The sequence below is a fragment of the Toxotes jaculatrix genome, chromosome 6 (assembly GCF_017976425.1).
Source record: "Toxotes jaculatrix isolate fToxJac2 chromosome 6, fToxJac2.pri, whole genome shotgun sequence".
NCBI classification, from domain to species: Eukaryota; Metazoa; Chordata; class Actinopteri; family Toxotidae; genus Toxotes; species Toxotes jaculatrix.
Genome location: NC_054399.1, coordinates 6,922,297 through 6,949,777, shown reverse-complemented (window position 1 = coordinate 6,949,777; position 27,481 = coordinate 6,922,297). Strand labels below are relative to the sequence as shown.

General features: G+C 40.8%; 1 protein-coding gene across 6 annotated transcripts; it reads left to right on the top strand.

The window, feature by feature from the left end:
* The first annotated feature begins 441 nt into the window (after window positions 1-441).
* tcf3b (transcription factor 3b) lies at window positions 442-26,582 on the top strand. 6 transcript variants are annotated; one of them, XM_041039993.1, is made up of 21 exons: window positions 442-824; window positions 3,863-3,959; window positions 6,086-6,158; window positions 11,777-11,850; window positions 12,549-12,621; window positions 13,162-13,202; window positions 13,439-13,571; window positions 14,113-14,159; window positions 18,379-18,478; window positions 18,593-18,690; window positions 19,057-19,150; window positions 19,300-19,358; window positions 19,997-20,072; window positions 20,667-20,728; window positions 20,966-21,163; window positions 21,859-21,970; window positions 22,281-22,425; window positions 22,777-22,830; window positions 23,491-23,726; window positions 23,848-23,999; window positions 24,152-26,582. In XM_041039993.1, exons 2-20 carry the CDS (start codon window positions 3,885-3,887, stop codon window positions 23,991-23,993), a joined length of 1,896 nt encoding a protein of 631 aa, XP_040895927.1. In that variant the 5' UTR covers window positions 442-824; window positions 3,863-3,884; the 3' UTR covers window positions 23,994-23,999; window positions 24,152-26,582. The 6 variants fall into 6 exon arrangements, with proteins under 6 accessions (XP_040895927.1, XP_040895926.1, XP_040895925.1 ...); XM_041039992.1 differs by having other exon boundaries at window positions 18,590-18,690; window positions 20,969-21,163; XM_041039991.1 differs by having other exon boundaries at window positions 18,590-18,690; window positions 21,862-21,970.
* Window positions 26,583-27,481: the final 899 nt, after the last annotated feature.

The window sequence follows — 27,481 nt, the reverse complement described above, 5'->3', positions numbered from 1 at the left end:
GTACTTTTTTTTTTCTGTGGAGAAAAAGGAAAGAGGACCCACCAACCACAGTAATAAAATGATGTCAGCGGGCATGTTGGAGCCCCCCTCAGCCAGCCTCCCTGAGCACACGGTGAAAGTGAGCGTCAAGAAGAAGGCGGGTGCAAATTGCATTTCCCGCCGTTCGCTGGCTGGCGCTGCTGTCACTCAGCCGTGTGCGCTTTCTCATTGGCTGAGCTCCTCCACATTTATCGTGCCATCTCGTCAAACTGCTGCTGTGTAATCGCAGGTAACTTTCTTACGATAGCCTTCCGCTCGACGACCTAGTCCTCGCAGCGCTCCTGCATTTTTGAAGACTGCGGGCACACTGCGCAAAACTGAGCCCCGGAATCGGACGTTTCCGTCGTTTTGGCCACCGTAAGACGTTAAAGTCGTATTTTTTCCGGGGTAAAAACACCCCTTCTCTCATAGGCGTTTGAAATCGGACACCGCTGGCGTTGAGGCCCTCACATTTGTGCGGAGGGATACGTTGTTGCGTCTGACAATGTGGACGGAGGTGGTGAAGATGTCTACGAGAAGAATGAAATCATCTCAGTTGTAACAACAAAAAAGGAAGACGCGACATTAGCTACTATAATAGATTTGTTTGCACACAGACTTGTTACATTGAAGCAAACACGTGGGCGCTGTGTGAAAAGCAGGCTTACCGGGACAAAAGGAAGACATCTACTGTGCTCCAATGCGTTTCAGGCACTGAGGTCGAAATTCTCTTGAAGTTTTATGTTTTTCCCCTTGCGAGTCTCTTTTCTTTTTACTGTTGGATATCAGACACTTGGAGAGGAGAGGTAAAAACACACTCTTTCACTTCACGTTTCGGGGGAAGTTGCATGAATTCGATGGGTTTCATTGACACCTATTTCGACGCCTGCAATTATCGAAAAGTTTTTGGGAATGTGTGGTTAAAGCGGGGGATGTGAGTTTTTGTCTGGTTTGAGGTGGCGAGCTAAGTGTGTGATGGTCTCCGTATCGACCACGGAGAGGAGGAAATTAGTCCTTTGTTCTGCAAAAAGACTCCACTAACGTTAAATGTTGCTCCTGCCTAACATGCCTCGTTTTGTTTTTTTCTGTTTTTCACCGTGTGTCCGCCACCAGCTCGAGCCAGTATGTGGAAATATGAAATTTAACGTTGTGTACGGTTGCCGAGCATTTTAGCTAAACTTTGTGCGGTGGGCCTGTGCGTATTTTCCATAGAAGCCCGAAACAAACTTTCCATAAAACCCATTTGGTAGCCCTTTAAACATTCCTTTATGGAAGTGTCTGGCCACCAGCTAGACTTTTATTTTATTACACATTTGGCAGGAAATTCCTCATGCTCCCACCCCCACCGTCTCCACCACTGAACTCCCTCATAATGCAACGACTTGAACCCTAATATGTGAAAGAAAGAGCTCAGTATTTGTTGCATGAAGTTTGGAGCATTGTCCTTTATTCTCCAGGACCAGGGCCGCCGCGCTCGTTTTACACACAATTTGTGTTCTCTGGGAAGACACAACTGGAGGTTGTGGTTTTTGTTAGTTTTGAGGATGGTGTCCACATAGTTCAAAATAAATGGTGAATGGGTTAGTTGTCAGCAGTAGCTTGGCCCTGGATATGGCCTAGCGGAGATGATCAAATAATGTACAGCCTACATCCTGTGGTGCCCTAGATGTTTACTGTCATTGTTATAAACGGTTTGACCCAAAGTGGTTATTATTTATAGTAATGTTTCTGGCACAAGACGTTAATATTCGTTCCTTTCAGGCAGTGTTTGAATCAACAGTTGAATATTCCCTTTCTGTTCACTACGGCAGCCCTTGTTGTTCCAGTAGTAATAGCATTGACATAGACACGTTATAGTTGCATACCTTGCTTTTATGATAACATTTAACACGATTAATAACATAACAAAAAACAGCATACCCTGTGCGCACGGAAATGTGCTTTTTAAATTGCATTTTTTTAAAAATGTAAAAGTAATTATCCTCTAGCTAAAACATGTTTTTGTTAGACACGTAAAAGCAACTTCGTTTGACCCATTACTATGTTTTGAAAGTCATGGTCAAAAAGTGACATAGGCTTCAACATTTGAACCGTGTTTTCCCTTATAGATTTATGTTAAATATTAAGTTTTGGATATTTAGCTGAGTGGTTTGTTTCAAAGGAAGTGCGGGCTCTTTTGTGGAGAATGACCTGCCTTCTCTGCCTTGTGTGGGGGTGACAAAGACCCCTAATCTGCTTGCTTCAAATATTGATCCAGCAGTAGCTGAAGATGCCATTTTGTTACATTAAGCCCCTCCATGTGCCCCACTCCATTTAAACTCTGTGGTTAAATAAAATTTGGGAGTATTAACTTTATTTCAGTGACGTGTGTGACCCATTTAGTCCCTCTTTGGCCATCCTGTCCAGAAGTTTGGAAAAGCAATGACAGCCATGTTCCTAGCCTATTTACACTCGGGGCAGTGTGTGTATGTGTGTGTTCACTTCCTTTCCTTGTCTCAAGGTTAAATTAGTTCTGCTCGCCTGAGTTCACTGGAGTTGGACTGCACTGTTTTTCTGTTTGTCACACAGAAGTGACTTCTGTTGTTTTCATACGTGTAGGAAGAAACATGCTGAATTTAATACTTTTGTTTGTTTTGCTTTTAAGTGGTTCTAAATTGGTTACCTACAGCCGTATAAATTCAGATCTTCTGAGTTCCTTTTGTTTACATTTTACAACTTGCATTTCCTCTGAGGCATTCACCTTTTTTATTTTTATTTATTTATATATTTACTGATTGCATCAATTTATGCTAGTGCTGTGTTACAAGAGAGGCTGTAAAAGCACACCACCTGTTGGTGCCCAAGTGCCTCTATTCCTCCATTCGCTCCTTTTACCACTAGTTCCCTGTGAGGCTTGCAGAACCACCGCTCAGCATCAGAGAGCGGCCTCGGGCTTGCGTTGGAATGCAAAACACAGGGTAAATCCAGTATTCATGCTCACTGTGTCATTTGACAAGGTTCTTTTTGAGTTGACATATGGTAATTTGGTAATGACGTGTTTGCATATAGTCATTAGCTCTGCCTTTCACCCCTGTTTCCTTGGGCTAACAATAGTCCCAATTATGTCTGTAATTGTAAATGTATTACATTCTCTTTTATGTAGCAATGATCGACATATGGTTGTGTTATTTGCCAGGGTTGCGTAAAATGAAAGACAATTTTTAAAGTCATTACTTGGTAGTGATTTGACTAAAGGCAGAGTATTCATCATTTCATGGCAGTGTCTCTTGTAGTGCTTGGATGGGAAGGCAGTGTCTCAGGGAAATTAGCATTTTTAAGTAGGCATACCTAAAGTGTATGTGATAAGTAGCCCCATGTTGTCTGTTTTCCCTCATCGGTCTGTATTTCAGTGTGGTAGTGATTAGAGCTGTATGCTTCTGCCAGCAGAGTCTCAATATACGATCACTGATTCTCATCACTCATTCTCAACTTCCCTAATACACAAGATGTTCCAGTGACCAGGGTTTTTATTTTTTTTTAATTTAATACCAATTTTGAATTACTAGAATACATTTGATGCATTGGCAGTGACAGAGTTGGTTTTGTTTTTAAGAAAAATGCTGACATACTGCACCCCTGCACTGGTATCTTATGGGAGACTAAGAACTTGCCAATATGAATCATCCCATGGGTTAAGATAAGGGTTGTGATGTAGCAAAGATAGAGTAGTTTGAATCATTGAATCATTCATCACCATCATCCTCTTTTTTTTTTTTTTTTTTTTTTTTTTTAAAGAACTACATGTAACTTCTCTTTGTGCTTGCTAGTGCCATTAAAATCCTGTATCTGCAAATTTCTCTCATAGGGTTTATTAGAGACTGAAGGGTATGAACGAACAGCAGCAAAGAATGGCTGCAGTGGGAACTGACAAGGAACTCAGCGACCTCCTGGATTTCAGTGCGGTAAGAGAGTGGGAGAGCAGTCTGGGTGGTTCTGGGTGGCAGTGGTAGGTGGGTGGCACTGGGAGAAAGAGCTAAAGAGAGTGCGATACAGGTATGTGTAGAGCAGAGGAGAGCTGGAAGTCTCAATCAGAGAAGTGGGGAAAGGGGTGTGGAAAGAACCCCAGTGGGAAGCTTAATTTCTCAAAATCTGCAACAGAAAATTTGAAACCTTTTCATAACAATAGGCTGTGTCAGCTCAAGATATTTCCATCCCTCATTCTTGGCATACAAAGGTAGTGCTGATCACATCAAAGCATGGCAAGTAAAATATTGCTATACCTCAGGGTGACTGGAGAAAATTTATTCAGGTTTTAAATATAGGTTACTCAATTATGTAGGTGATGCAGAGATACAGCAACAAGGAAGTGGATCCTTACTGGAATGAGCAGGTAGCCACTGTAAAAAGTAAATAGTGAATTAGGAACGACTGCAGAAGATGGTGGATATACTTTCACCCCTGTTCGCCTTTTTAACAGAATCTAAGGGGAGGGCTGGTGGTAATGTGATGTATGAATTGGGCTGAGCAGACAGCGTCTGCATTTCTTTTTGTCATATTTTTAGTCTTTAGGAAGACATTTTCACAGAGACGCTTTCAGAGCTATTCTCCAGACATTATCTTCAAAGTGGATAGAGTTATTCTGTTCAGGTTTTATTTACCTGTGTTTCATTTTGTTGTGAAGTCCTTTGTTGAGCTTTACGCTGACATAAACATCTCGTAGGCCCAATGGAGCTGTGTTAGTTTTTTCTCCTAAATAAACTGAAGAGCTGGTAAGGCTAAGTTGCCAGTTTTTGATAATTATTATATATGGGGCACAATGGGTAATTCCAAACCGTGACTCCCTAATAAATATTTGTCATCAAAATTAATGTCCCACGTGATTTCTTTTGACAAACTACAGTTGATTAATTCTGAAGTGTTGATTTCAAGAGTCATTGATTGGTTTTAATACTAGAGAACAACAGGACTAGCCTTATTCATAGTGATTCTTGGAAATGCAATGATGTGCATTGTTGATAGAGCTCCATAATAACGACTTGGACATGCAGTCAGCTGCTTTGTTAATATAGTCTTTTTCTCTGCCACACCATTGGTATTTAAAGGAAATCTTGCCCCATGAAAGAAAAACACTCCTTGTTTGGGGGGGTTCCTCATTAGACAGTTGGGTTTGTGTTAGAAAAGCTCAGATTGATCAGCTGCCAGTTTGTATCAGCAGATGTTCCTTCTAAATATGACATTCGTAATATGGGTGAGGAACTGTCAAACACTGCACAAACAAATTTCCTCTTCTTTGTTTATTTGCTGGCTAGTCACGAAAATGCATGCTAGATTAGACACGGAATAAAGCTAAACATGTTTGAGATGTCTGCGACCAAATGTAACGGAAACAAAGAGCGTTTCCAATTCGGTAGTTGGATTGCTTTAACTTTTTTTTTTTTGGTTTTGTTTTTTTTGTTTTTTTTTTTTTCAAACAGAGATCATATGTGGCAGTGAAAGACTGTGTTATGGTGTCCTAGTTTCTAAAAGGTTTGCTTTGTACAGTAGAGCACGTCACTGAAAGATTCCCCACAGCAGATATTCAGATCAGACCACAGCCTCATGGTAAAGCCCACAGTGGCTGACTGACAAATCCCATGTTCTCATCAGAGTGTTTCAGAAGTTAAAGTACATCACACTTCTGGTTTTAAATATGTCTCAGATATGTATACAAGGTTTAATTTCAAAATGCTGTATATTTGTTTTGGCACAAACATGCCTCTGTACTGTTTGATATAAAATAAAAAAAGATTACATGATTTTGAAATGTGGTTTTGCAAATAAGGACCTGAAGAATGTTGGTATTAATTACTAGCATGCTTTATTGTTATGCTGGAAGTTGTCTTATCAATGATTATATCAACATTTTTCTGATAGTTTATATCTCACTTTACACTGATCCAAAATTGAAATGTTTATAAGAGGAAAACATACAACAACTGAACGTCATATGTATGCGATGTCATTTACTAGCGGAAATGGGATGTGTGAAGTGTGCCATCCTTTGCTTTGTTAGTTACACTTTCCTCTTCTTTCCTCTTTTGTCTTGTAGATGTTCGCACCTCCAGTAGCCAATGGGAAGAACCGGACAATGACACTTGCCAGCAGCCAGTTTGGTGGATCAGGTAAGGTTTTCAGCTCAATGTACAAACCTACACTAAATTTCAAGACGGAGTTACTGCTTTGTATGAACTGTATGTCTTATCAAATGTAAGTTTGCTATGAGTTTATTTTTTTATTTTTTATGTTTGTTTTTTTTACTGATAGAATTTTAACTGACAAATACCTGCATTACTGTGGAAAAGCAGCAATACAGTATCTATGACATCTACTAAAATTGTAGATTGATCTATGATCAATCTATGATTTTAGCATTCATGTTCATTGTGGAAATAGAGCACCAATCAACATGTTTTCACAGTTAACAGCAGATAGAGCTGTTAACTATGTAGAGCAAGAACTGCAAAGGCCAGCTCACCCAAATCATAGAAAAATATTTTCCTACGTAACCCTTGTGGTATCTAGCACGCAGACAGTTTCAGTTTTATTTGCTTAGCTTTTGAGATCTTGGAGGTTAATTTTATTTGTGGCGCTCAAAGATTTACAAACTTGAGGAAATGGTTGTATTTGTTTATCCTACACTAATTGTAGTATATTGAGTAGCAGTTTCAGAGTATTTTTTTTGAAGAAATTACTGCTTAGCATGCTCATGTGATGATTCCTTGATTATTAGCCATATAGGGAAAAAAGTATTTTAAGACTACTGCTCTTAGTGTGTTAACTGTCCTGAATGTACATTCATTGGCATTTTGTTAAGAAACAGAAAAAATAGCCTGTGGCCTTAAATCGTTCCAGACCCAGAATGTTCTTTATATTAAGAATTGAAACTCTGAGCAGATTTATTAATATGTCCACATCAATTTTATTTTAACACATCTTACCCCCCCCCCCCCCCCCCCCCCCCCCCATTTCTTTAGTTAGTCTTTAATTCACTATTTTTAAGTGCTAACTAGCTGTCATTTAACCCCCTCAAGCACCTGAATCCTTTGGGTGAGCTTTTCTCTCTTCCTGAATGTTATTAGTAAGTTGTGTTACTTTCATTCCTCTGTCACCCTGCCAACCTGGCGTGTGAAATTGAGTCACACTCCCCAGTGTTCCCCAGAGTGAGAACTTGGCCACTGAGGAACAAAGACAAAAAAGGGGGCTTATGGACTTGAAACGACTCCCCCACCCTGAAGTGTAAAACACTCCTCCCCCAACACGGCACAGGGCTCTTACCCCCACTGATCTGCAGGAAATGGCTTGAGTCCGAGACAATGTCCCTCACCCCCAGCTCGCAGCCTCTTAAACTGGCCCAGCATGCCGTGAGTGGCCAGAGTGGAAGAGAGAGCTTGTTGAATAGGGATCAGCCCGTGGAAGGCAGGATTCTGTTTGTTTCTATTACAGCAGGCAATTACTAAGCAGTGAGGAGTTAATTCCTTCCCCCCCTCCTCATGTCTTAAAGTGTGGCCCTTGGTCATTGACTCCCATTTTAATGCGATACTTCAAGCTGTCACATTTAACTCTAGGATATCTGCAGGTACCCTCTAATAGCACTTGGTAGTCAAAATGCTAACATCTGCAAATTCCAGGCCGGGAGTTTCTCGTGTCCGTGTCATGTTATAACACATGTAGTATATAGTATACAGTCTGTCTGTATGAGGGAGAAAACTCATATAGACAGACTGAATGTATGAGGAATGAAACTGGACACTCAAATTGGGTGTGCATGTTTTTTCATTTATTTATTTGTGTGTTTTCATGTAATGGCTCAGTTTGTCAACAGGACCATATATTGAAAATCAACCCAAAACGTTGCATACTACTCCACAACACTGTATGGCCAGAGGCCAGGAAATCTGTTTATTATAGAAATGATGACCATTAAAGAACAATGTCCATCTATGACGTCACTTAGATGGCTTGTATATTCAGGGACTCAGCAGCGCGGGAACGGCAGTGGGCAGCCTAGTGGCCCACCAGACCACCTCTATTCATCAACACAAAAGTGCTCAGAGGGGTGCTAATTGCATTAGGCGTCCTTCTCCCTTCCTCAGTGGCCTGTGTGTGTGTGTGTGTGTGTGTGTGTGTGTGTGTGTGGTTGGGGGGAAGGGTGTGTCGGGTAGAGTGGTGGGGAGAGGAAAGAGGAGAGGATTGGCAAGAAGTGTGGGATGTTTGAGAAGTAGGGGAGGCAGAGTGTGATGGTGTGTGTGGTGGGAGCTGGCCAAGCCCACAAGCCTTCAGGCAGGCGTCCCCTCTGTCACCTTTGCAGCTGCTGGCAACGTCTCCAACCCCCTTCTCACACATACAAACACACACACACAAATACATGGGACATGACATGCTTGCTTCCCTGAGATCACAACAAACAACACTGAAAATACACATGTGGTCTCTCCCGGTGGCTAGCTGATTAGCTGTGTTTTTGACTTTTGCACTCTCGGTTGTGTACCAGCACGCGGCAGCAGTATTGTGGCATATATTTCTCTGTGCATTAGCGGGTTGTAGTTAGAAATGTTAAAGGAGAGTGGCTTCCTTCTTTAACTAAATTAGATATTTACAGCGCCTGCAGCCGAGAGAGGGCTTTGTGGTTCAGAAAATAAATATTTTTCTGGGCTCTGGCTGTGAGTCAGTGTTTGTCTTGCCTTTTGACTTCCAATGGAAGTACATTCACACTAACAATGGAAAAATCTGGATGGATGTGATATATGTCCAGAAAACCTGCAACACCTTGTCCTTTACATTTTTTGATGCGCATGTGTAACTAGTGGGTAATTCAGTGTATTTTCAGTCTAAACATTGTTTGCTCAGCTTTGACATTATGTTAGTTGACTGTTCATTTTTAAGCTTCATGTAGCTCAAGTGTGCTAGAAGCATTCTTTTCTATCATGGACTTACGGGGCACAGCAAGTTTCAGAAGTTGAGCTGGACATTAATTCAGTTTATCTTTTCGGTGTCGCCCATTCTTTTAATTATCCGTTGTTTGAAGACAGCATGAATTTTGATATCAGATTTACTAGTTTGCATGAGCCACATTGCTTAAGTACTCTGACGATGTACTCATGTAGCACAGGATGTCCTGGAAGTATGAATGGCGTATTGAGCGGGAACACTGACATTAATCATTTAGTAGTAAATACCATATAGCATTTGTACAGCACAATTGACCAATGTGAAAATGAGTCAGTACAGACGGTAAATATTTTAACGCATTGACCAATACATGTTCCAGTATTTATACAATATACAGGAATGTTAATGTTCGTGAATTCAGAACATTTGTGTTTTTATCCATGAAGAAAGATTGTTGAACAGTTGAAAGCTTCTTTTCTACTTCTACTAGTATGATATAAACACAGTTAACACTGTAAGCTGCCAGTGTACCCAAGAGAGTGTGTTGCCACTGCTCTGCAAGTATCACTACTGTATGTTAAGATAGTCACTTACAGGTATTTAAAAAGCCTCTACAGTAACTGATGATTGTGTTGTGGTAGCTTTTTGTTCTTTTTCTTCTTTCCCCGAAACACAACCCCCCCAACAAATCATTTGCTTATTCCTTAAAAAGCTTACGAGTGAAGTAAGTGATTAAAAAAAGGTTGAAATAAAGATCAGAGTTTGTCCTTTAAATTTCATGGAGAATGCAGACTCTTTAAGTGTTCAGAGCAAACTTTTTAGGTCATGGGCAAAGGGTTGGTTTAAAACAAAGGGCTAAAAATATTTTTACTGGCCAAAATAATGGATGTAGGAGTACATCGCTGACCCACTTTAAATGGTACATATCTTCTTTATACAACGGAACTTTAAAACTTTCTTAGTTATTTTATTTATTTTTTTAAGAGCATGTGAAGTGTGGTGGGTCATTAATAAGACCATTGTGCATTGTTTTATCATTTGTGGTTGCCTGTGGTGGCTGTCAAATTGTGTTTGGTATTGCACATGACAAGAGATTAACAACGATAGAAAGATCTCTCTTTTGGCATAGTTGGGCTCTTCTAGGCTGGCTGAGCGTCAGTGTCACCTCAGCAGCTCTCCACCTTGTTTTAATTGCCTCCGAGTTAATTACTCCAGTAAGTGTGAAACAGTGTTGTCAGACTTCTCCTGCACAGCCGTGCTTTCACTCTATCCTCTGCACCCCCGCTGGCCAAATGGAGGCTTCATAGGCGGATGAGTGGTGTATTGAAAATAGCTGTGAAGATTATGAACTTACTCTCCTAACTCTACTTGTTGGCTTGGTAGGCCCACTCACTGCAGGTTGTCGTTGACAGTGGTAATATCTGATTTTGTGGGCTACCTACTACATTTTTATGTGTTTAGTGCATTTGAAAATGCTTGTAGTTTATCAGCGGTTTTGGATGAAGCTAGAGTGCCTTCAAGTAGGCAATAAGCAGACTACCACATTGTTGATGTCTCTTCTCCAAAGTGGATTTTTATCGCTAATGTGGTATTACTTCTCCTGGCGCCGCTCTTTGGCGAAAGTGTCTTCATACAAAGTCTGTCATCTTTATTTAGCAGCGAGTCCGTCACCAGTGTCCTGTGCCATTGGACATGGTTGACGGTGGTGCAGCGCTTTATTAGCGCTGTGGCCTTTCAGCAGGGCCGATCTGACAGCGAGCGAGGCTGATCTTTTTGAGGTCCCCGCTCCTCCCTGCTTGCCTGATTCTCCATGCCACTGGCATCAGCTCCATAGATCACGGCTGTCGCAGCGTGTGTAGGTGCTTGCACCGCTCTGTTAGTCTCATCACTCATTCTCACTCGTCAGCCAGGCTGCTGATCTCGCGCAGACCCCTCTCACTCTTGTTCCTTCCTCCCTCTCTCTCGCTCTCTCTCTCCCTCCCCCCCCTCTCGTCCCCTTGCTTTCTCCTTCCACCCGCTCACTCTCTTTTTTGCTTTCTCACACACATTTTTTTAATTAGGCAAAAATCAAAGACGAAATATGAATATTCATAAGGAAACCGCATTAATATGCACAATTATGCAAATCAGCATGCAATTAAGCCTTGTGTCTCCAGAGAGCCTGGATAGCATTAGTGCATAAGACAGGGAGAAGGGGATGATGGGGGTATTTTGGAGTTTTCTGCTCCACCAGTCTTTTGGCTGTGTTTTTCCTTTGTGCCACACATCGGGTCTTTCTTTACCTAAAACACGGTGGTTCATGTTTTGGCTCTACACATTTTGTTTTGTGTTGTTTTATGTTTATTGTATGTGTCAAATTGACTGAGTGGAATTTAAATGTGGTTTAGATGACATTTTATTATCTTGAATTACATTGGGGATGTGAATGGTTAATTTTCTGCTATTCAGTGACCGTAATGAACACTAATGGGTACACTGAGCAGCATTTCCTACGTGGTTTTCATCAGAAATGGTTTAACATTGCATTGCATCTTGAATGCGACAGCAGCGTCTTTGATCAATAGTGATGTTCTCTCTTGGCTTGTGTGAGCCCATTGTGGCCACTTACGGACATCGAATGTTGAGAGTAGGACGTGATGACAGGTTCCCTTGATATGACTCCAACATCAGGGCATTTTTACACTACTGCAGTGACACATAGGATAATAATTACACGTTCTCTTTTGGTGATTGTAAATATTCTTTCACAGTAGTAGCCCAACCTGATTTTTGATTCTATCATATCTAATTCAGACTCACTTCCTGGAGTCCCCACCTGTCAGTCTTAACACTGTGCCTTATTTTTTTTCAGCAATAGATGAGCGCAGCGGCTCTGGGTCTTGGGGCTCGGCAGAACAGAACAGTCCCTCTTTCAGCCAAGGACGGGTAAGATCTGAATATACACACACACACACACTCGCACTCTTTAGTTGCACACGATTTTAAGTTTAGAGATCTAAGCATTAACACCAGATGCCATGATATTGTCACACACTCACACATTCAGTTAATCACTCTGCCATAGATGAATACACACACACACACACCCTCTCCCCCAATCACCACAACAGCTTTGTGCTGTTTTCCTGCCGTGTGCCATGTTTGATTTGAAGTGGTAGTTTTACTTTCTACCTAATAACCTTGGCTCAGGATGCTGCATTGGCAAGCTCTCTGGTAGCCCAGAACCTCTGTGGAAGCCCACCAGTAATTGCAGCTTCACATCCGCCGTAACTGTCTTGGCACAACTCTTGTGTAAATACAAGGAACAGGGGGTGAAATAGATGCAGCAGGCTTTGATTACCACAAGTTGATAATTAAGAAAGTCGGTTTGAATCCCCCGAGCTGATGCAGATTTGTTTGGCATGGATCCTGTTAGTTAGACAGAAAAGCCAAGGGAGGGTAACTGGTAAGCCATATAGGTGTGCTAACGAGACGGGGATTTCCTTAAAGAGTGGTTATCATTTAGGTTTGTGTCAAAATGTATTTGCCTAATGTTAATGCCTGTGTGTTCTTTATTTCTGTGTTTCTTTGCCTTTTTTTTAAGACTACTCATGTTTGTCGTGTGTGTTCCATTGTTCCCACAGGGCTATGGAGAAGGATCCCACTACAGTGAGCATGAAGGCTTGTCCACCCCATTCATCAGTTCAGGGATCGCAGGTATGCTCTTTTTTCGGCTTACAAGTGACTCTTATGTGGTAAAAATGCCTTAATGAGTTTTTTTTTTTTTTTTTTTAGCACTTTAGCAAAATGAGTGTATAAATTGGGTAAATTTACTTCTCAGTGCCAGAGGAAATGTTGCTTTGTCACACTCCCGTTTTAAAATAAACATGTTGATAATGGCCAATTCTACTCTTGTGCATACTTTGTTATGACCACAGAATTGTTTTCTGTGTGGCACAATGTGTATGTGTGTCTACATGCACATACGTGCATGAGTGTGTGGCTGTGTTCATTCGTTGAGTGTTGGGGATGTTAGGGCACTGAAGCAGAAACCTTCCCTAGGGTTTTGTCTGGCAGGCGGCTTTATGCAGCTGAGCGTACTGAAAGAGGGGAGAGCATCTCTGGACTTTTTGTACTTTAGAAAACCTACTTTTCATTTGTTTTAGCACACATCATTTCCTCTTAATTCATGTGGTGTATACAGCTCAGGGTTTCACTTGAATTGACGTTTAAAGAACCTTCACTTTCATCTTTCAGGTAAAAATGAGAGGCCACCATACCCTCCCTTTGGAAGCCAGGTATATTACCATTTATCTAATTCCTTGCATTTTACTACAATGCAGTACCTATGTGACAGATAAATTCATATAATGTGTCATTGTAAAGGAAACCCTGTTTTCTCACTTCTCTTTTCATGTTAAACACTTTGAATCAACCGTCTTCGTTTCCTAGAACAGAAGCTGTTTGTTTGCGCTGTGCTTTCCCACGCCCCTTTGTATTATTAGTAAAACCTTGTCTTTCTCTCTTGGGCTAGCCTGGTTTTCTTCCCAGTGACATTGCGATGCCCAGCCCAGATGCCATGTCCCCTTCTGGCCTGAAATCTGGCTCCCAGTTTTACCCATCATACCCCAACAACCCCAGGAGAAGGCCGCCTGAGGGAGGCATAGGTAAGACAGATATGGGACATGTTGTGGCACCAGTACTTTTTTTCTTTGTATTTCTTTTCTGGCATTCCTCCTCCTCGATTATCTGCCAAATGTTTTCTTAATTGATCGAAGTGTATGGTCAGTGATAAGTCAGACACAAGTCACAATTTCCCAGTGCTAAAGGTGATGACTTCAGATTGCTCGTCTTACCAGTGGTCCAGAAACTTTTTGTTTTTGTTGTGTAGTAATTTTTCTCTACATTTGACAAATCTTTTCAAAACAGTGCAGTGCACAGATGAGTGCACAGCATCATTTCATTCACACTGACATGCACATACAGAGTGGCACACGCTGCAGCGTGTTTTCTGTTTTTTTTTTTGTTTTTTTTTTGTTTTTTTTTTGTCCTGCAGTTGAAATTAGAGCAAGCACATGATGAAACCTCACCTGAATTGACATAACATTGGCAAATGTGTCTTTGCTAAGTCCTTATTTGTGTGGGTTTTTGTATTTTCTTTTTTCTCTCCTTCACCTTTTCTCTCTGTCTATGCCTGCCTGTATGTAGACACCCAGCCAAAGAAGATTCGGAAACCCCCTGGCCTGCCGTCCTCGGTAAGAGCTTATTTCTGCTCGCCTTCACAGCTCACAGCCAGTCCTCTCTCTCTTTCCTCTCTCTCTCTCTCTCTCTCTCTCTCTCTCTCTCTCTCTCTCTCTCTCTCTCTCTCTCTCTCTCTCTTCTCTGGCTCTCTCTGGCTCTCTCACTACACACTTTTGGTGCACACTGACACACACACTCTGCTTGAGCAGTTCTGTGACAGACAGGGGTAAAGACCCTCTGCTCAGTCAAACTCTCAGTGAGCTGACAGTCAGGTAACTCAGGCCCCAATAAACATCATCACTGTGGTTGTCTCTACACTACACTCAAGTGGTTTCAAGTGGTGTTCAAGGTCTGGTTGTCATGTAGACGAGCAATTTTATAGGATTTTTTGGGTACTTTGTTAAGTCTGGTAACTTACCTTCTTCTTCAGTGACCCAACGATTTTGGGAGGACACAGAGGTTAATGAATTTGTGGAATGAAGGTACAGATTTTTCAGGCAGCCTAATGCAGTCCAGTTCAAAATTGACTAAATACCAAATATGTAATCTTGTGGAAAAAGTTTCACTTCTTTAAATATCCATCTTGTAGTTTTAGTTCCTAAATATTGTTATTTGTAACGTTTGTTTCTTAAAATTGCTAAACCTGAATAGATTTAGTTGGATTTAAATTTCTTTAGTGGATTTGATACTGGATTGAGCAGAGTGCTATTGAACCCCAATCTTGGGTCCAAGCAGTTTGTCCTTTGATTTACTGAACCAAGTGTCACATTTTGTCAGTGGGCCCAGAATTCCCAGCAGCTGATGCAGCTTGTGTGTTGATGATGGCAACCACACATAGCTGAAAACACTAGTCACCGTTACATGTTTGAGCATATACTGAATGAATCTCACTGTTGGTTTAAAGTGACTTGACAAAGAACTGAATAAGGCTGCAGTTGTTCACATCATACCCATTAATAGATTATTTTCACTAGCTAAATGTGACTCCTGTGTGTTGATTACCAGCAAGTTCCTCCATACTGTTTGATCATCCACTGTAAATCACAGATGACTCAGAGGCCATTTACTATATTTGAATACCACATAGCATTTTGAACACAACAGTAACTCCGCTTAAGCTTTGCTTTTTTTTTTCTTTTTTGGGGGGGTTCAGGTTCCTTCATGGTCCTGAACCAACCAATGCATTACTTTCTAAGATAGCAATCATGATATTTCATGTCAGAAGAACCCTACACAGGCAGTTGTCTGTGTTACTGATGCCATTAGATCCCAGCCTCGCTGCTTGAGCTGCCACTGGATCATCAATATGAAATACTGCCATTGCACAAACATTTTCTGTAACCCAGTCCTCACGCTACTGTACTTCTCAGATGACAAGAGTGGCCCAAAAAAATAAACTGGGTATGGAACCTTTGCATCTTTGCGCTCGTGGCATTCGTCTTTCAGTACGGTGCCTTAAGGCAGTACACCAGCAACATGAGCAGGAAAACAAGGTTAAGACAAGTTATGTACTAGTTGTTGTAAATATTTGTTGTACTTGTGGAGGTCACCTTAAAGAATTGTAAGGTTTTCAGGGTCAAAAACCTGCATGTTAGTCCTGTCTTAGCCCCATGGTTTCATTATCGTAATAAGTGTTGCACGAAAACAAAAGTTAAACGAAAATTGACTCGTTTCTATGCTAATGCTTTTTTTTCAATGCATGGATGAAGTAAATTCAGAGGATTTACATGACTGACTGGGCCCAAATCACAGAGCCATGGATGCATTATCTGGTCAAGTCAAGCTTTAAAAGTGCTGCGTTCTGACTATGTCTTAGTTTGAGATAAAGTTGGAACAGATGCAACTGCTGTAGCCGGCTACATTGATTAGGTGGGTTCATATCTCATTGACTAATAGTCAGGGACGGCTCACAGTTAGACCCGGTGAGCTCTCTGCTTAATCCATTTCTTGATCCCTTGTACATTAATGAAGTGAATAAGTCTGTTTTTTTTTGTTGTTTTTTGTGAAATCACTCCTGAACACTACCTGTTGGTGTTGTTGTGTTAAAGTGGTCGCTGAAACCTTTGTGTGTAGACACACATTACCGTGGCGACTACATCACAGACATTGAGTGTGAACACTCTGCCTGGTTGAGGCCCTCTCTTTTTCACTGTCTGAACCTCAGTCATTCCCCACAGTGTGAACGATAGTCGCGTGGTTTTAAGTGCGAATGATGAGATGTCTGTGTGTGAACCCCCCTCCCCCATTTCAGCCAGCCCTCCGCCTACGCTTCACCACATGATGGCCTGGGTGGGCCTCCCCCTGTGAGTGACCCAGTTGTGAGGCGCGGTGCTTGCGAGGCCTCTTAGCCCCGTGTCTGAGCCCAGATTAATGACTGCCGATGATGATCCTGTGGTCTGTCCTCCCTCCCACACTCCCTCTCTTCTTGCTTCTCTTCACCACCTCTTCAACATACTCTTCTTTTTCTCTTTATCTACTTTTGTCACTTAAACCTTGTTGCTGTAAATCAGTAAATGGACAAGTTTTACCGTTTCCCCTCAAGCTGCCCGGCTTCTGTAACCCACAAGTGTCTGTACACAAGATCCTTGCCCTAACCCTGTGAACCTTCACCCCCACTCATCTACAACAATCACGCACATGGAGGAACTTCTCCTCTGCCCCCTAGTTGTCCTGCACACTGCTCACCACAAAACCCTCGTGGTCGAATAAAGCGCTTTGAGGTTAGTTTGATGTTAATCTTCATCTATTCCCCACCCCTTGCCATAACCCGTGTTTTTCTAGTGTAGAGACCTTTACATGGTCATAACCTGAATTACATTAAACCCCTATTATATGAGGATTTTACCCTAGAAATCCCCTTTCTTCCTGAGAATACAATTATCCAGTAGCACTAGTCATTGTGTAGTTCTCTGTTCCCATCTAGAGCAGCAGGATTCACTCGACATTGTTCCCCGTGAAAGAACAACTCAAAGCCTATTGTTAAATGAAGCCATCTCCGTCATGTTTTCCCCTGAATTAACCGTGATCATTTTAAATCCCTTGTTTCCTTCACACTCCCCTGGCCATATCAAGCTTTGTTTAAGTCATTTAGATTACCTTCTCCTGTCCCCCGTCAACACCCCTTATCTCTCTACCCATTTCATAAATTATCAGGGCCTTCATTTTTACCCTCATTCCTCCCCCTTGCCCCTTTACCACCCCCTACCCACTGCACTCTCTTTCTCTTTCTCTCTCTCTCTCTCTCTCTCTCTCTCTCTCTCTCTCTCTCTCTCTCTCTTGCTGACTGGATCCCAGCCCCCATCTCTCTCCCTCTCTTCGCTCCCTCTCCTCAGCCCAGCTGCCTGTGGAGTTGGATGTGGTCCAGGAACAGGCAGATGGCTCTGTAATTAGAAGTGCATCTCTCCATTCCCTTTCCACTTCTCCCTGTTAAATCAAATTACAGAAAAAATCCCTTCTCTGGATTAGCATTCTTTGCAGCATAGCCTCAATTCTCTTTCTCTCTTCCGCTATCTGCCATGTACTACAGAGGAGGAGAGAAAAAGATAGACTGAGTGGCGGCTGATGGTGTTGAGAAACTGAGGGCTTCTCATGTCTGTCTTCAGTCTGTAGCTTTGGAGGCACAGCATCCATTTTTTCTTAGCAATATTTAGAAAGGATGTGTGTCTTTAAGGTACCAATACAATATATCCAGTTTCATCAGAGCTGATTAATTCCCATGTTTTTAGTCCTCTGTTGGTGCCATATAGAATGTGGTAGTGCTAGTTTCAGGGTAATGCCAGTGGAGTGTGCATGGGTGTGTGTGTGTTGGCTCACTGAATGCATGGTATGTGTGCGAGGTGATACCGAGTGTGTTATAGGGAGGGGCTGCAGGCCAGGCAGTGCGATGTCACTGGGGTCCTGGGAGCTAGAGGAAGTGCTCACTGTGCACTGGGATTCAAGCCGTCGCTGTGCCCAGCATGCCATGGCCGCTGTGTTCTCCTCCACAGGCGAGGAGCCGGCCTGCCTACACCGCCGGCAGACTCCCTCTTGCCATCTTGTGGCCACTTGAAGTTAGTGTTTTTTCAGAGCAAGGATAGGGTGGATCGATACATTACTGCTTCGTCTGTCATGATGCTCAGGGTTACATAGGAAAACTTTTTTTCATCCAAAAACCATGAAATGGCAATGTTACAGTATATAGTAGTTATTGTAGAAATCTTGGACCAACTCTACATTGTGTGCATGTTTGTTTAGGTCTATGCCTCCACATCTGGTGATGAATATGCCAGGGACAATGGAGGATATCCTGGTGCTAAGCCTGGAGCTGTCTACCCTGGCTCTTTCTACATGCAAGGTAACCTTTCACTAAATTTCACTGGAATGATTTTGATTCTTCAGTCCTTTTTTTTTTTTTTTTTTTGTGAAGCTGTTTTCATATTTGCAAATGTGTCTTCATTTTTCTTAGAAGACCCCTGGTCATCTTCTGGCTACTCTGCCATGCTGGGCAACTCTCCTCACATTGGACAGCCAGGCTCCTTCTCCGCAATTAACCCGCAGGACAGGATGGTGGGTAGAAACAGCCGCAGTCCCATTTCAGTCTTTCTGGTCGTCTTTTTTTCCACCTCTCCTTTATTTTATTTTCTGTCTTTATAAAGGCACATAATTTCTAACGTTGCTTTCAACAAAATTGCTTGTTGAACTTGAAGGCATCACTAAGAGCAAAGATAGTAACATCTACTCAACAATGAGAGTATTGGTTCCTATTTTTGTAACAAAACCACATCATCTGACATGTATGAATTTATTTATGTTAACACATATTGAGTAATTCAACCTAAACTTCCTTGATGAGGCTGATTACATCTCAAGGCTGTTGGCGCCTTATGAAGCAGCCTGTATCCCTTGCGTCACCCTTTACTTCTGTCCCCACAGAACTATCCTCTGCACGGCAGCGAAGTCAACGGCTTCCACTCAGCCCCCACCACTTACAACCACACATCCACCATCAACGGAGAAGGCATCATGGGTAAGGAACTTTTAAAATGAACTTTTCACGCAAGTATGTCGGTAGCGTCTGTCACTGATTCAGCTCCCATGGTCATTGGATTTTTTTTTTCCCTCCCAAAAACAAATTAACAGGTCATCTGACTCACATTATTTATTTTGTCTCTGCAGCCAGCCGAGGCACCACAGCTGGCAGTTCAGGAGATGAAATTGGGAAGGCTCTTGCCTCAGTGAGTTCTTTTCTGTTTGTTGTTGGTTTTTTAAATTAGTGCTGGGCAATAAAACAATTACAGCAGTTTTCACAAGGATTTTATTTTCTCTGACAAAGTGACAATGTGATGTTTGTTGGACGACTCGTGTGAAGGAAGAAGTGCAAAGGATGGTGGTGATGCTGACAAAAATGTTCCATCAGTGGTGTATTATTGTGTTTTTCATAGTTTGGTTCAAAACACATGAGAGTCCATTGTAAAACATATTGAAGACACATCCCGACAGTGACATAACAGTGAAGTTTAAAGGTCTAATAACTGATGTGTACTGAAATTTCCAGTCATGCATTGTATTCTGGATATCTCAAAGTTCAGGCCTGTAAGATTTATTTCATCTGTTTAAATAATTGATTCCTTGATTACATGCTTATTTATGATGTATTTTATTTTATGAACTCTGTCATTGTTCTAGTAATGACACAGTATATGACTGAAAAGTGATGAATATTGTATGAAGTAGAAAATATTATTGTGGTGACATTTTCCACCCAGCAATAGTTTGAATTGCTCTACTTAATTGTATTGTTTAATTGAAAAGCATTGCTGTGTTTTCTAAAGGCCTGTATGTAATGTTGAGGTGTTTTGATTATTTCTTTCAGATTTACCCATCGGACCACAACAGTAATAACTTCTCCTCAGCTCCGTCTACGCCTGGATCTCCTCAGGCTATTGCAGGTACAGTTCACTTCTCAGATAGAGACAATATGAGGGTCACATTATTACTCCTCATGAACGAAAAGTCAAAAATATTATGGTTTTCGTCTGTATTGTGGAGGCAGTAAAAGGGATTAAGCGCCAGTCACCCCATGATGTATAATCTTAAACAACAGTATGAAAACAAAATTGTATTTTCATAAACACATTACTTATTCTTTTAAAGACCTTGTCTTTATTTAACTCACATCATTTCTGTGCTACCTTGCTTTGATGTAAGATTCATGTCAACCAGAGAGTAAATTTTGCCAATCAAAAGGTTGGTAAACTGAGTTCAGGTGGTTTTACCCTCTTTAATTCTGCCTTGCAACCATGAATTTTGGATAATATTTTAATTTCAGCCACAGAATACCAACATCAGACCAATTCATTTAACGTTTTCAGTTTGATTGCAGCCTTTTTCTTGGCACACAAAAATGAATCAGTTGAATTTGTTGGAGCAAAAATGATCCTCTGCATGTTAAATGTTCTTTAGCACAGGAATGTGTCTGCAGCTCCATCTGGTGCAAAGTTAAGAATTAACACTAAACACTGTCCCAATATGTATCTCTGCAGGAGCTCAGTCTCAGTGGCAAAGACCAACCACACCCAACTATGAAGGGCAACCACACACACTGGTATGTGAAAACATTTTTCTGCTACATCAAAGTTATTTGGAAACATGAAGTTGCTGTAAAATATTTTTCTAGCCTTTGTATGCTTATTTTCCTGTGTTAATACTCAGTGAAGTACAAATGCACTGTTTAAATCATTAAACCAGAACTATACTATACATATTTATTAGCTGTTTCGTGGACTTGTATTTTGTTGGTCACGTTGATATCTAAGTTCGTGTGTGTCTTGTATTAATGTAGCAGAATAAAATGGAGGATCGTTTGGAGGAGGCCATTCATGTACTGCGTAGCCATGCTGTGGGCCAAGGCCCAGGCTTAGAGGGCGCCCACTCTGACATGCACAGCCTGCTGTCTTCAGTACACAACGGAGGCCTTGGAGGCCTCTCTCCAGCTTTTCCTAATGCGAGCCTTGCCCTCAGCAACAGACATCCTGCAATGGTGAGAAACCCACTCTGCTCTTATTGTGTGTCATTTGTGTTTGAAAGCGGTTTATGACAGCATGAGGCAAACAAAAGTGCTTTTTTGTGTTTTTGGTTCATTTTATCACTAACATAATATTTGTTGACACTTCTTTGTAAGGGGCTTGTGGTTACTGTTTAGAGATTATGATTTGTTAGGGGAAGCACTGTACATGTACATTCCATCAGCCTTCTCTGAAGAAACTGTGTCAGTGGCAAGGTTAAGAAGATTATACTAAATGTTGTTTTAAATAAATTTGTTTCTGTTCCAGTTAGCAAAAAAAGAAAGAAAGGAAAAAAAATGGAGGAAAAACAATTCAAAATTGTGTTCATTTCCAAAAGGAACAAAACCTGCCACCTGCTGGCCAAAAATATAAGTTCAAGCAGTTAGGAGTAAAAAGAATTTTCATACATAATTTCCCTGAGTTAAGTAGTATCAGTAGCATAAAAATGTTCACAATGTGAATAGCGTTATTAATTTGCTACGTTTCAAAGTATATAATTTTTTTCATTCAGTTGCAGACATGTGCCTTGAGTTTTTTTGTAGCCACACTGTCTGCTTTCTCTTCAAGCTGGAGCAACACATTTTGTTGGGGGGACCTTTGCAGTCTGTTTTGTTGTTGCCCTGTGTGTGTTCTTCTGAAATTCACATCATTTCTCTCCCATCCTCATCAGCAGGGAGGGAAACATGAGGAACCCACAGGCCTTCCTCCCAGCAGCACTCTTCTGCATGGTCATCACGCATCCGGACCCACACCGTCAGCTGGCCAACCAGAAGGCTTCACCAGTACGTTTGGCAACTATTTTATTTCTTTGCAGAACATGTCTGTTGTTGTTTAGTGACATTATATTATAGAATGTATTGTATCTTGTGGCATAAAGTCCTGTAATGAAGATGGTTTTGTGGTAGTGCTAGCGTACATTTACACTGATGTTCACGTGAATTTTTTTATGTTTGACTTTATTAACTTTCCACCTTAAGACTCCAATTACACCCCCTCCCCAAAAAAGGAATGTTCTGACTAAGCTCATCTCCGAAAATTAAAAGGTGTTAGTGCCTTAGAATTGAATCCGCTCATTGCTGTGTTTGTCCCTAGGTCTCCCTGGTGGTATGGCCCGCAGCACACACTCCTCCAGCAGCTCAGACATAAAGAGAGAAGACAAAGAGGATGATGAAAACTCTCTTGCAGACAAGTCAGAGGATGAAAAGAAGGACTCCAAGGTGGCGCGTAGTCGAACAAGGTAAAGCCGTCCTTACTTGTTTCATAGTATTTTTACTATGGATATGTGTTTTAACCAGAAACTATAGAAAACTGTTTAATCATGCTGTTAAATTCAAGAGGAAAAACAATTTTCTCCCACAAAGGTGTAGATTTTCATGTTACAGTTGCCAAGTATGAGAATATAAAGGAAACCATTTGATAGTGGAAATGTTCGCTTCAAGGTTCCAAATGTTCGCTCTTGGCCACTTTTGAAAGATACTGTAGTTCATCTTAGTCATCTACTCTTTCCTGTGTGTCCCACTGATTCCCCCAGTCTATGGGAGATGTTTAACAATGTCAAAACCCCCCTCCCTTCATGTCACGTTTTCAGAAAGGAGGCGTTGACCCTCCAGATGCTCTCTGGCCTTTCAGACCAGAAAGATGAGTAAGTTTCTCTAATAGAGAATCAATGTCTTGTGCTTTGTGGGCTCTTGCCAGACATCACTTAAAGCACATGTTCATGGTGCTGGTGTCTAAAATGTGAATTGGCAGAATCATTGTAATGAAATATTATGACATTCTGAACTTATCCACTATCCATAACTGACTTTCAGTATTTCTTTACACACGCTGCAAAAGAATTTTAGGATTTGATATGAACATGTAGTCTAAACAAAAGAAAAACTTTTACTCCTAACCAAATTGTACAGTAGGAAACAATACAACACAACAAATCACAAAGATTTTTGGATTACCAAAATGTTGCAGGCCCAAGTTACAGATCAATCATGCCTTCCTTTTTTACAGTACATAATTTGACATCAGACTTTTAGGAATAACAGCACACAATGTGCAACGTATTTTAGTATAGTGTATTATTAAAACTCAGTCTATGCAACTTTGTAGGATAAACATTTTGATCAAATTGATCATCTGAAGTGGGAGATGCAGCTTCTTGGATAATGTTTTTTCCAGTATTCACTTTCATATAGTATTAACTGCTCACACATCTCATTTTTATCACATCCATTTGGTAAAAAGTTCAGTCCCAATGTTTTAAATTTCTACCTGCACATGGCTTGATCACTTCTGTGTTTGTAACCAGTCAAGACAATGAAGATGACGAGGACATTCCCCCTGAGGTGAAGATGGAACGTGAGAGGGAACGGCGAGTGGCTAACAATGCCCGCGAGCGTCTCAGGGTACGGGACATCAACGAGGCTTTTAAGGAGCTTGGGAGGATGTGCCAGCTGCACCTCAGCCATGACAAACCTCAGACCAAACTTCTCATCCTGCACCAAGCTGTCAATGTCATCCTCAATTTAGAACAACAAGTCAGAGGTGAGTCTGCAAGAAGCACATCGTGGTTAGGAAGCACAGTTTTGTTTAGCTCTGTTAAATACACGGGTTGTTGTTTCTCCATGCTGATCAGGCCTGTATCTTTTCTCCGCTTCTCTGTCAGAGCGTAACCTTAACCCCAAGGCAGCATGTTTAAAACGCCGTGAGGAGGAGAAGGTGTCTGGGGTGGTGGGTGAAGCACCCATGCAGCTCTCAGGAGGCCATCCTAGTATGGGAGGAGATGGCCACAATCCAGTTGGCCACATGTAACACCAGGTAGGTCCTGAGGATTTGTTGATGAAGTGTTTAGGATGTAAATCAGAAGATTTTATAGGCATTTGTGAAGTTTTAGCAGTCTGTATTTTTGCTGAAGTTTGTGTTGAATAGCTGTGCTACTGCATGACATTTGTGGCCCTTTCTTTTTACAGATTTGGTGGTGTTTCCTTGGCTGTCAGAGGATGTGGCCTTAACAAATTTCTTCCACCCATTATTCTCAGTGTGTGTGTATATGTGGACATGTCTGTGTATTGTCCGTTCAAGTTTCAAGATGCACATTCACACACTCGTACACACATGCATACTGCCAAAACTGACACAGCCTGTTTGTCACACTCCCAACCATGACTACAAGCTCAAATGTGAAGAACTTTTTTTTAGTTTTGCTTTGTTTTATACATTTAAGATTTTTTTTTTTTTGGTTTCCACATGATGATGGAATGCCGGAGTACTTTTTGTCCTGCCACAAATTGGGACTTCACACACTGCCGAGAGGTGCTCTGGTGAAAGAAAGGAGACCTAAACAAACACAAATTGAATCAAGGATTTGTGCCTAATTGTTACATGTTTTCTATTTGACATTTAAGCAAATTGCTTTACATGTGAGGAACATTAATTGTAAGGGATTGCTTATGTGTATGAGCAATTATTTTTAATGTATGTCATTCCCAGCGTGATGGTACAGTCTTACATATGTTATGTAACCAAGCCTATAGTTGCAGTTGAATTGTCTAAATTCAGTGGCTTTTCCAGATTATCTGCAGATGTTTAGGGGGGTGGCAGTGACAAGATCACAAGGAAAGGTCAAAATTTTTACAGTTCAAATGCAGCTTACATGAAAGATGGGAACTCTGACCTAGAGGCAGTCTCTGACTGGAGCCCGGTCTCATCCCACAAGGCATCTGGAGACTTGGAATTGAAGACTCCTTCCTTGAAGGTTATGAATTATCCAAGTGGTAGAATCTGTCAACTGCAAAACTGTTCTTCCTCTGTGTTGACCATGAATTCTAGTATTACTCCAGTAGTTCCTTGTCATAGGTTCAGGTTTTTGTACTGCTTTATGTACTAAAGCATTCATAGACAAGACAAAGCACAGTTGTATAGGTTTAGGATGGAAGTTAAGTGTCGACCCGTAGTGCATTTCAGTCCCTTAAAGTCTTGTATAAAAGCCATTTGAGACTCTTGCTAAGTGATAAGCACCACTCAGTGCTGTTGCTTTCTTGAAATGGTTTACTGACAATGCCAGCAGACTTAGCAGTTCCAAGTTTTTTCTCCCCCTTAATCAAATTTTTTTGTAAAAGACAAAAAAAAAAAAAAAAAATCTGGGTTCCTTTGATGGAGGGATCTCATCAGTGCGCAGATGTTGACGAGTCTTTGTGTAACGAAGGCTTTCTTTCCCTGAACGAGCATTCCCACTGAATTACAGCCCTTCACCTTCCTCCTGAGTAAGTCTGTTCTCACGTTTCTTACTGAGAGAAGTGTGATGTGTAAATTCACTTCATACATTACTCTGATATGTTTCATTTTTCAAAATTAAATATATATAAAAATATATATTTTTTGTTAGTCTATACATTGTAGATTTTTTACATAAATGGCAATATTAGTTTGAAGTTTAGAGTGTATTGTAGATGAGCTGAATAAGGGGATATTTGACATTTAAATGAATTTGTTCAAAAGTTAATTCAAAATTGAACCAGGATGGCAGAGGAAAAAAAAGGGTCAACAGATGATAAAAGACAAATGTTGAAAGCTTTTGGTGTATCCTTTATTCCAGTTTTAGTTGTAAGGCATATCATCAGCTACCCAGATGAGTTCTTTCTTTCCATTTGGGGGTATGTGGACAGAGTTTGTGCTACAATCTTGTTAAAGTGTTAAGACTTTAGCAGTGAGGCGCTGAGGAAAAATGTGGGAAGGGATTTTTGTCTCTAACAGTAATTATGCAACTGGTTTTTGAATGTAGCTACCATACAAATGTGGATCGCCTTCATTTTCAAAGTTGTGTTCCTGGGTTTTGTCAGTACAGTATAATAGTTTTCGTTTCACCTTTTTCTAATGTCTGCCCTCAACCAAGTGGCTCTGTGTGTGCAGCTCACAGTTTTAGTATGCTGCACATTTATTTTGGAGGCAGACGTCGGTATTTGGGTGTAAGGTAATGGATAATATGGAGAACAAAACAGTGTTATTGTGATGTTAATCCCATGTCATGTTATCTTGTGACTGGTTTTTACCGACATGTTATCACAAATGGGAGGTAGAGCATTTTGTGTGATTAATTTCTACAAAAAGAGATGAAGAAAAAGACCTATACAAGTCAATAGTGTGGCCTTTTCATTCTCAAGACTTAAGATGTCATGATGGGAGAGTGATACCTTATCAGTGCCTGAACTTGTATTTTCATTTAAGTCAGTTTTATTTTGTGAACCATATCATTTCATTTATCATGGAGATTAAAGAGGTACTTGTTCATTCCCCCACCCTCCCTTCTCCTAATGCTTTTTTCAATTTTCAGGAAGAAGTTTAAATGGTATAAAGAGATTTTCTTTCAGTGTATCTAGTTAAATAAATAAATGTTACATAGATCTTGTTTAGTTTTTATTCATTTTTTTCTAATTATTCAACTGGATTATATTGTCCAAACTGCTGTTTTAGTTAAGGTCATGGGTCCAGGTCTTGAGTTTTCATTCTGTTCGCCCTATATTTCTAAATCATTTGACATAACAGGGTTCAAGAGATGCTGCTTTTGGCTCTGATTGTCTGCTTTCAGTGCACATTAACATGTTTCAGTGTATGTGTTGCTTCACTTTCAGCATAGGGAGTGACTTTTATTTTCCACAGTAATTGAAGCCTCTAATGACTTGGAGCTTTTTAATTTTCTGTATATCAGAGTGCAGGCCCTTTTCTGCAGTGACTTTCAGTATCATCACCCCTGACCTTTTACTCTTCCAGCTCTTTGGTGATGTTGACAGTGACTTTTTGTGAGAAGTTCTGAAAACTTCTTTCAAAACGTTGTATTTGAAATTTTGTTTTTTGTTTTTCTTTCTTTTTTCTTTTCTTTTCTTTTTTTTTTTTTTTAACCATTATTACAAGATAAATAAGTGTACTGAATATTGTCAATTTGTTCCAAGGGAAAATCTGACTTGGTGTCATTTAGTATTCTGTGAACATCCCATTAGCCTGCAAGCTTATATACTCAAATTTTTTCTTTGGAGGAACTTTATTTCTTGACACAAGTCTTGACAGACACAGTTAGCAGAAAAGCAACCCAGACCACTTCAGGAGCACATAATGTTAACAGAAAATTTCAATATTATAATGGAAAGTGTTCAGTTGACAGGCTTGGACTTGTTTTGGTATAAGAAAGCAGTAATAAATCGCTTGCTTTCAACAGTTTTGTCATATCTTTGTTGAACTAAAAGGGGGGGGGGAGACTATTGAGTGTAAAATACATTCACAGGTACAGAGCCTGACATCTTGGAGTG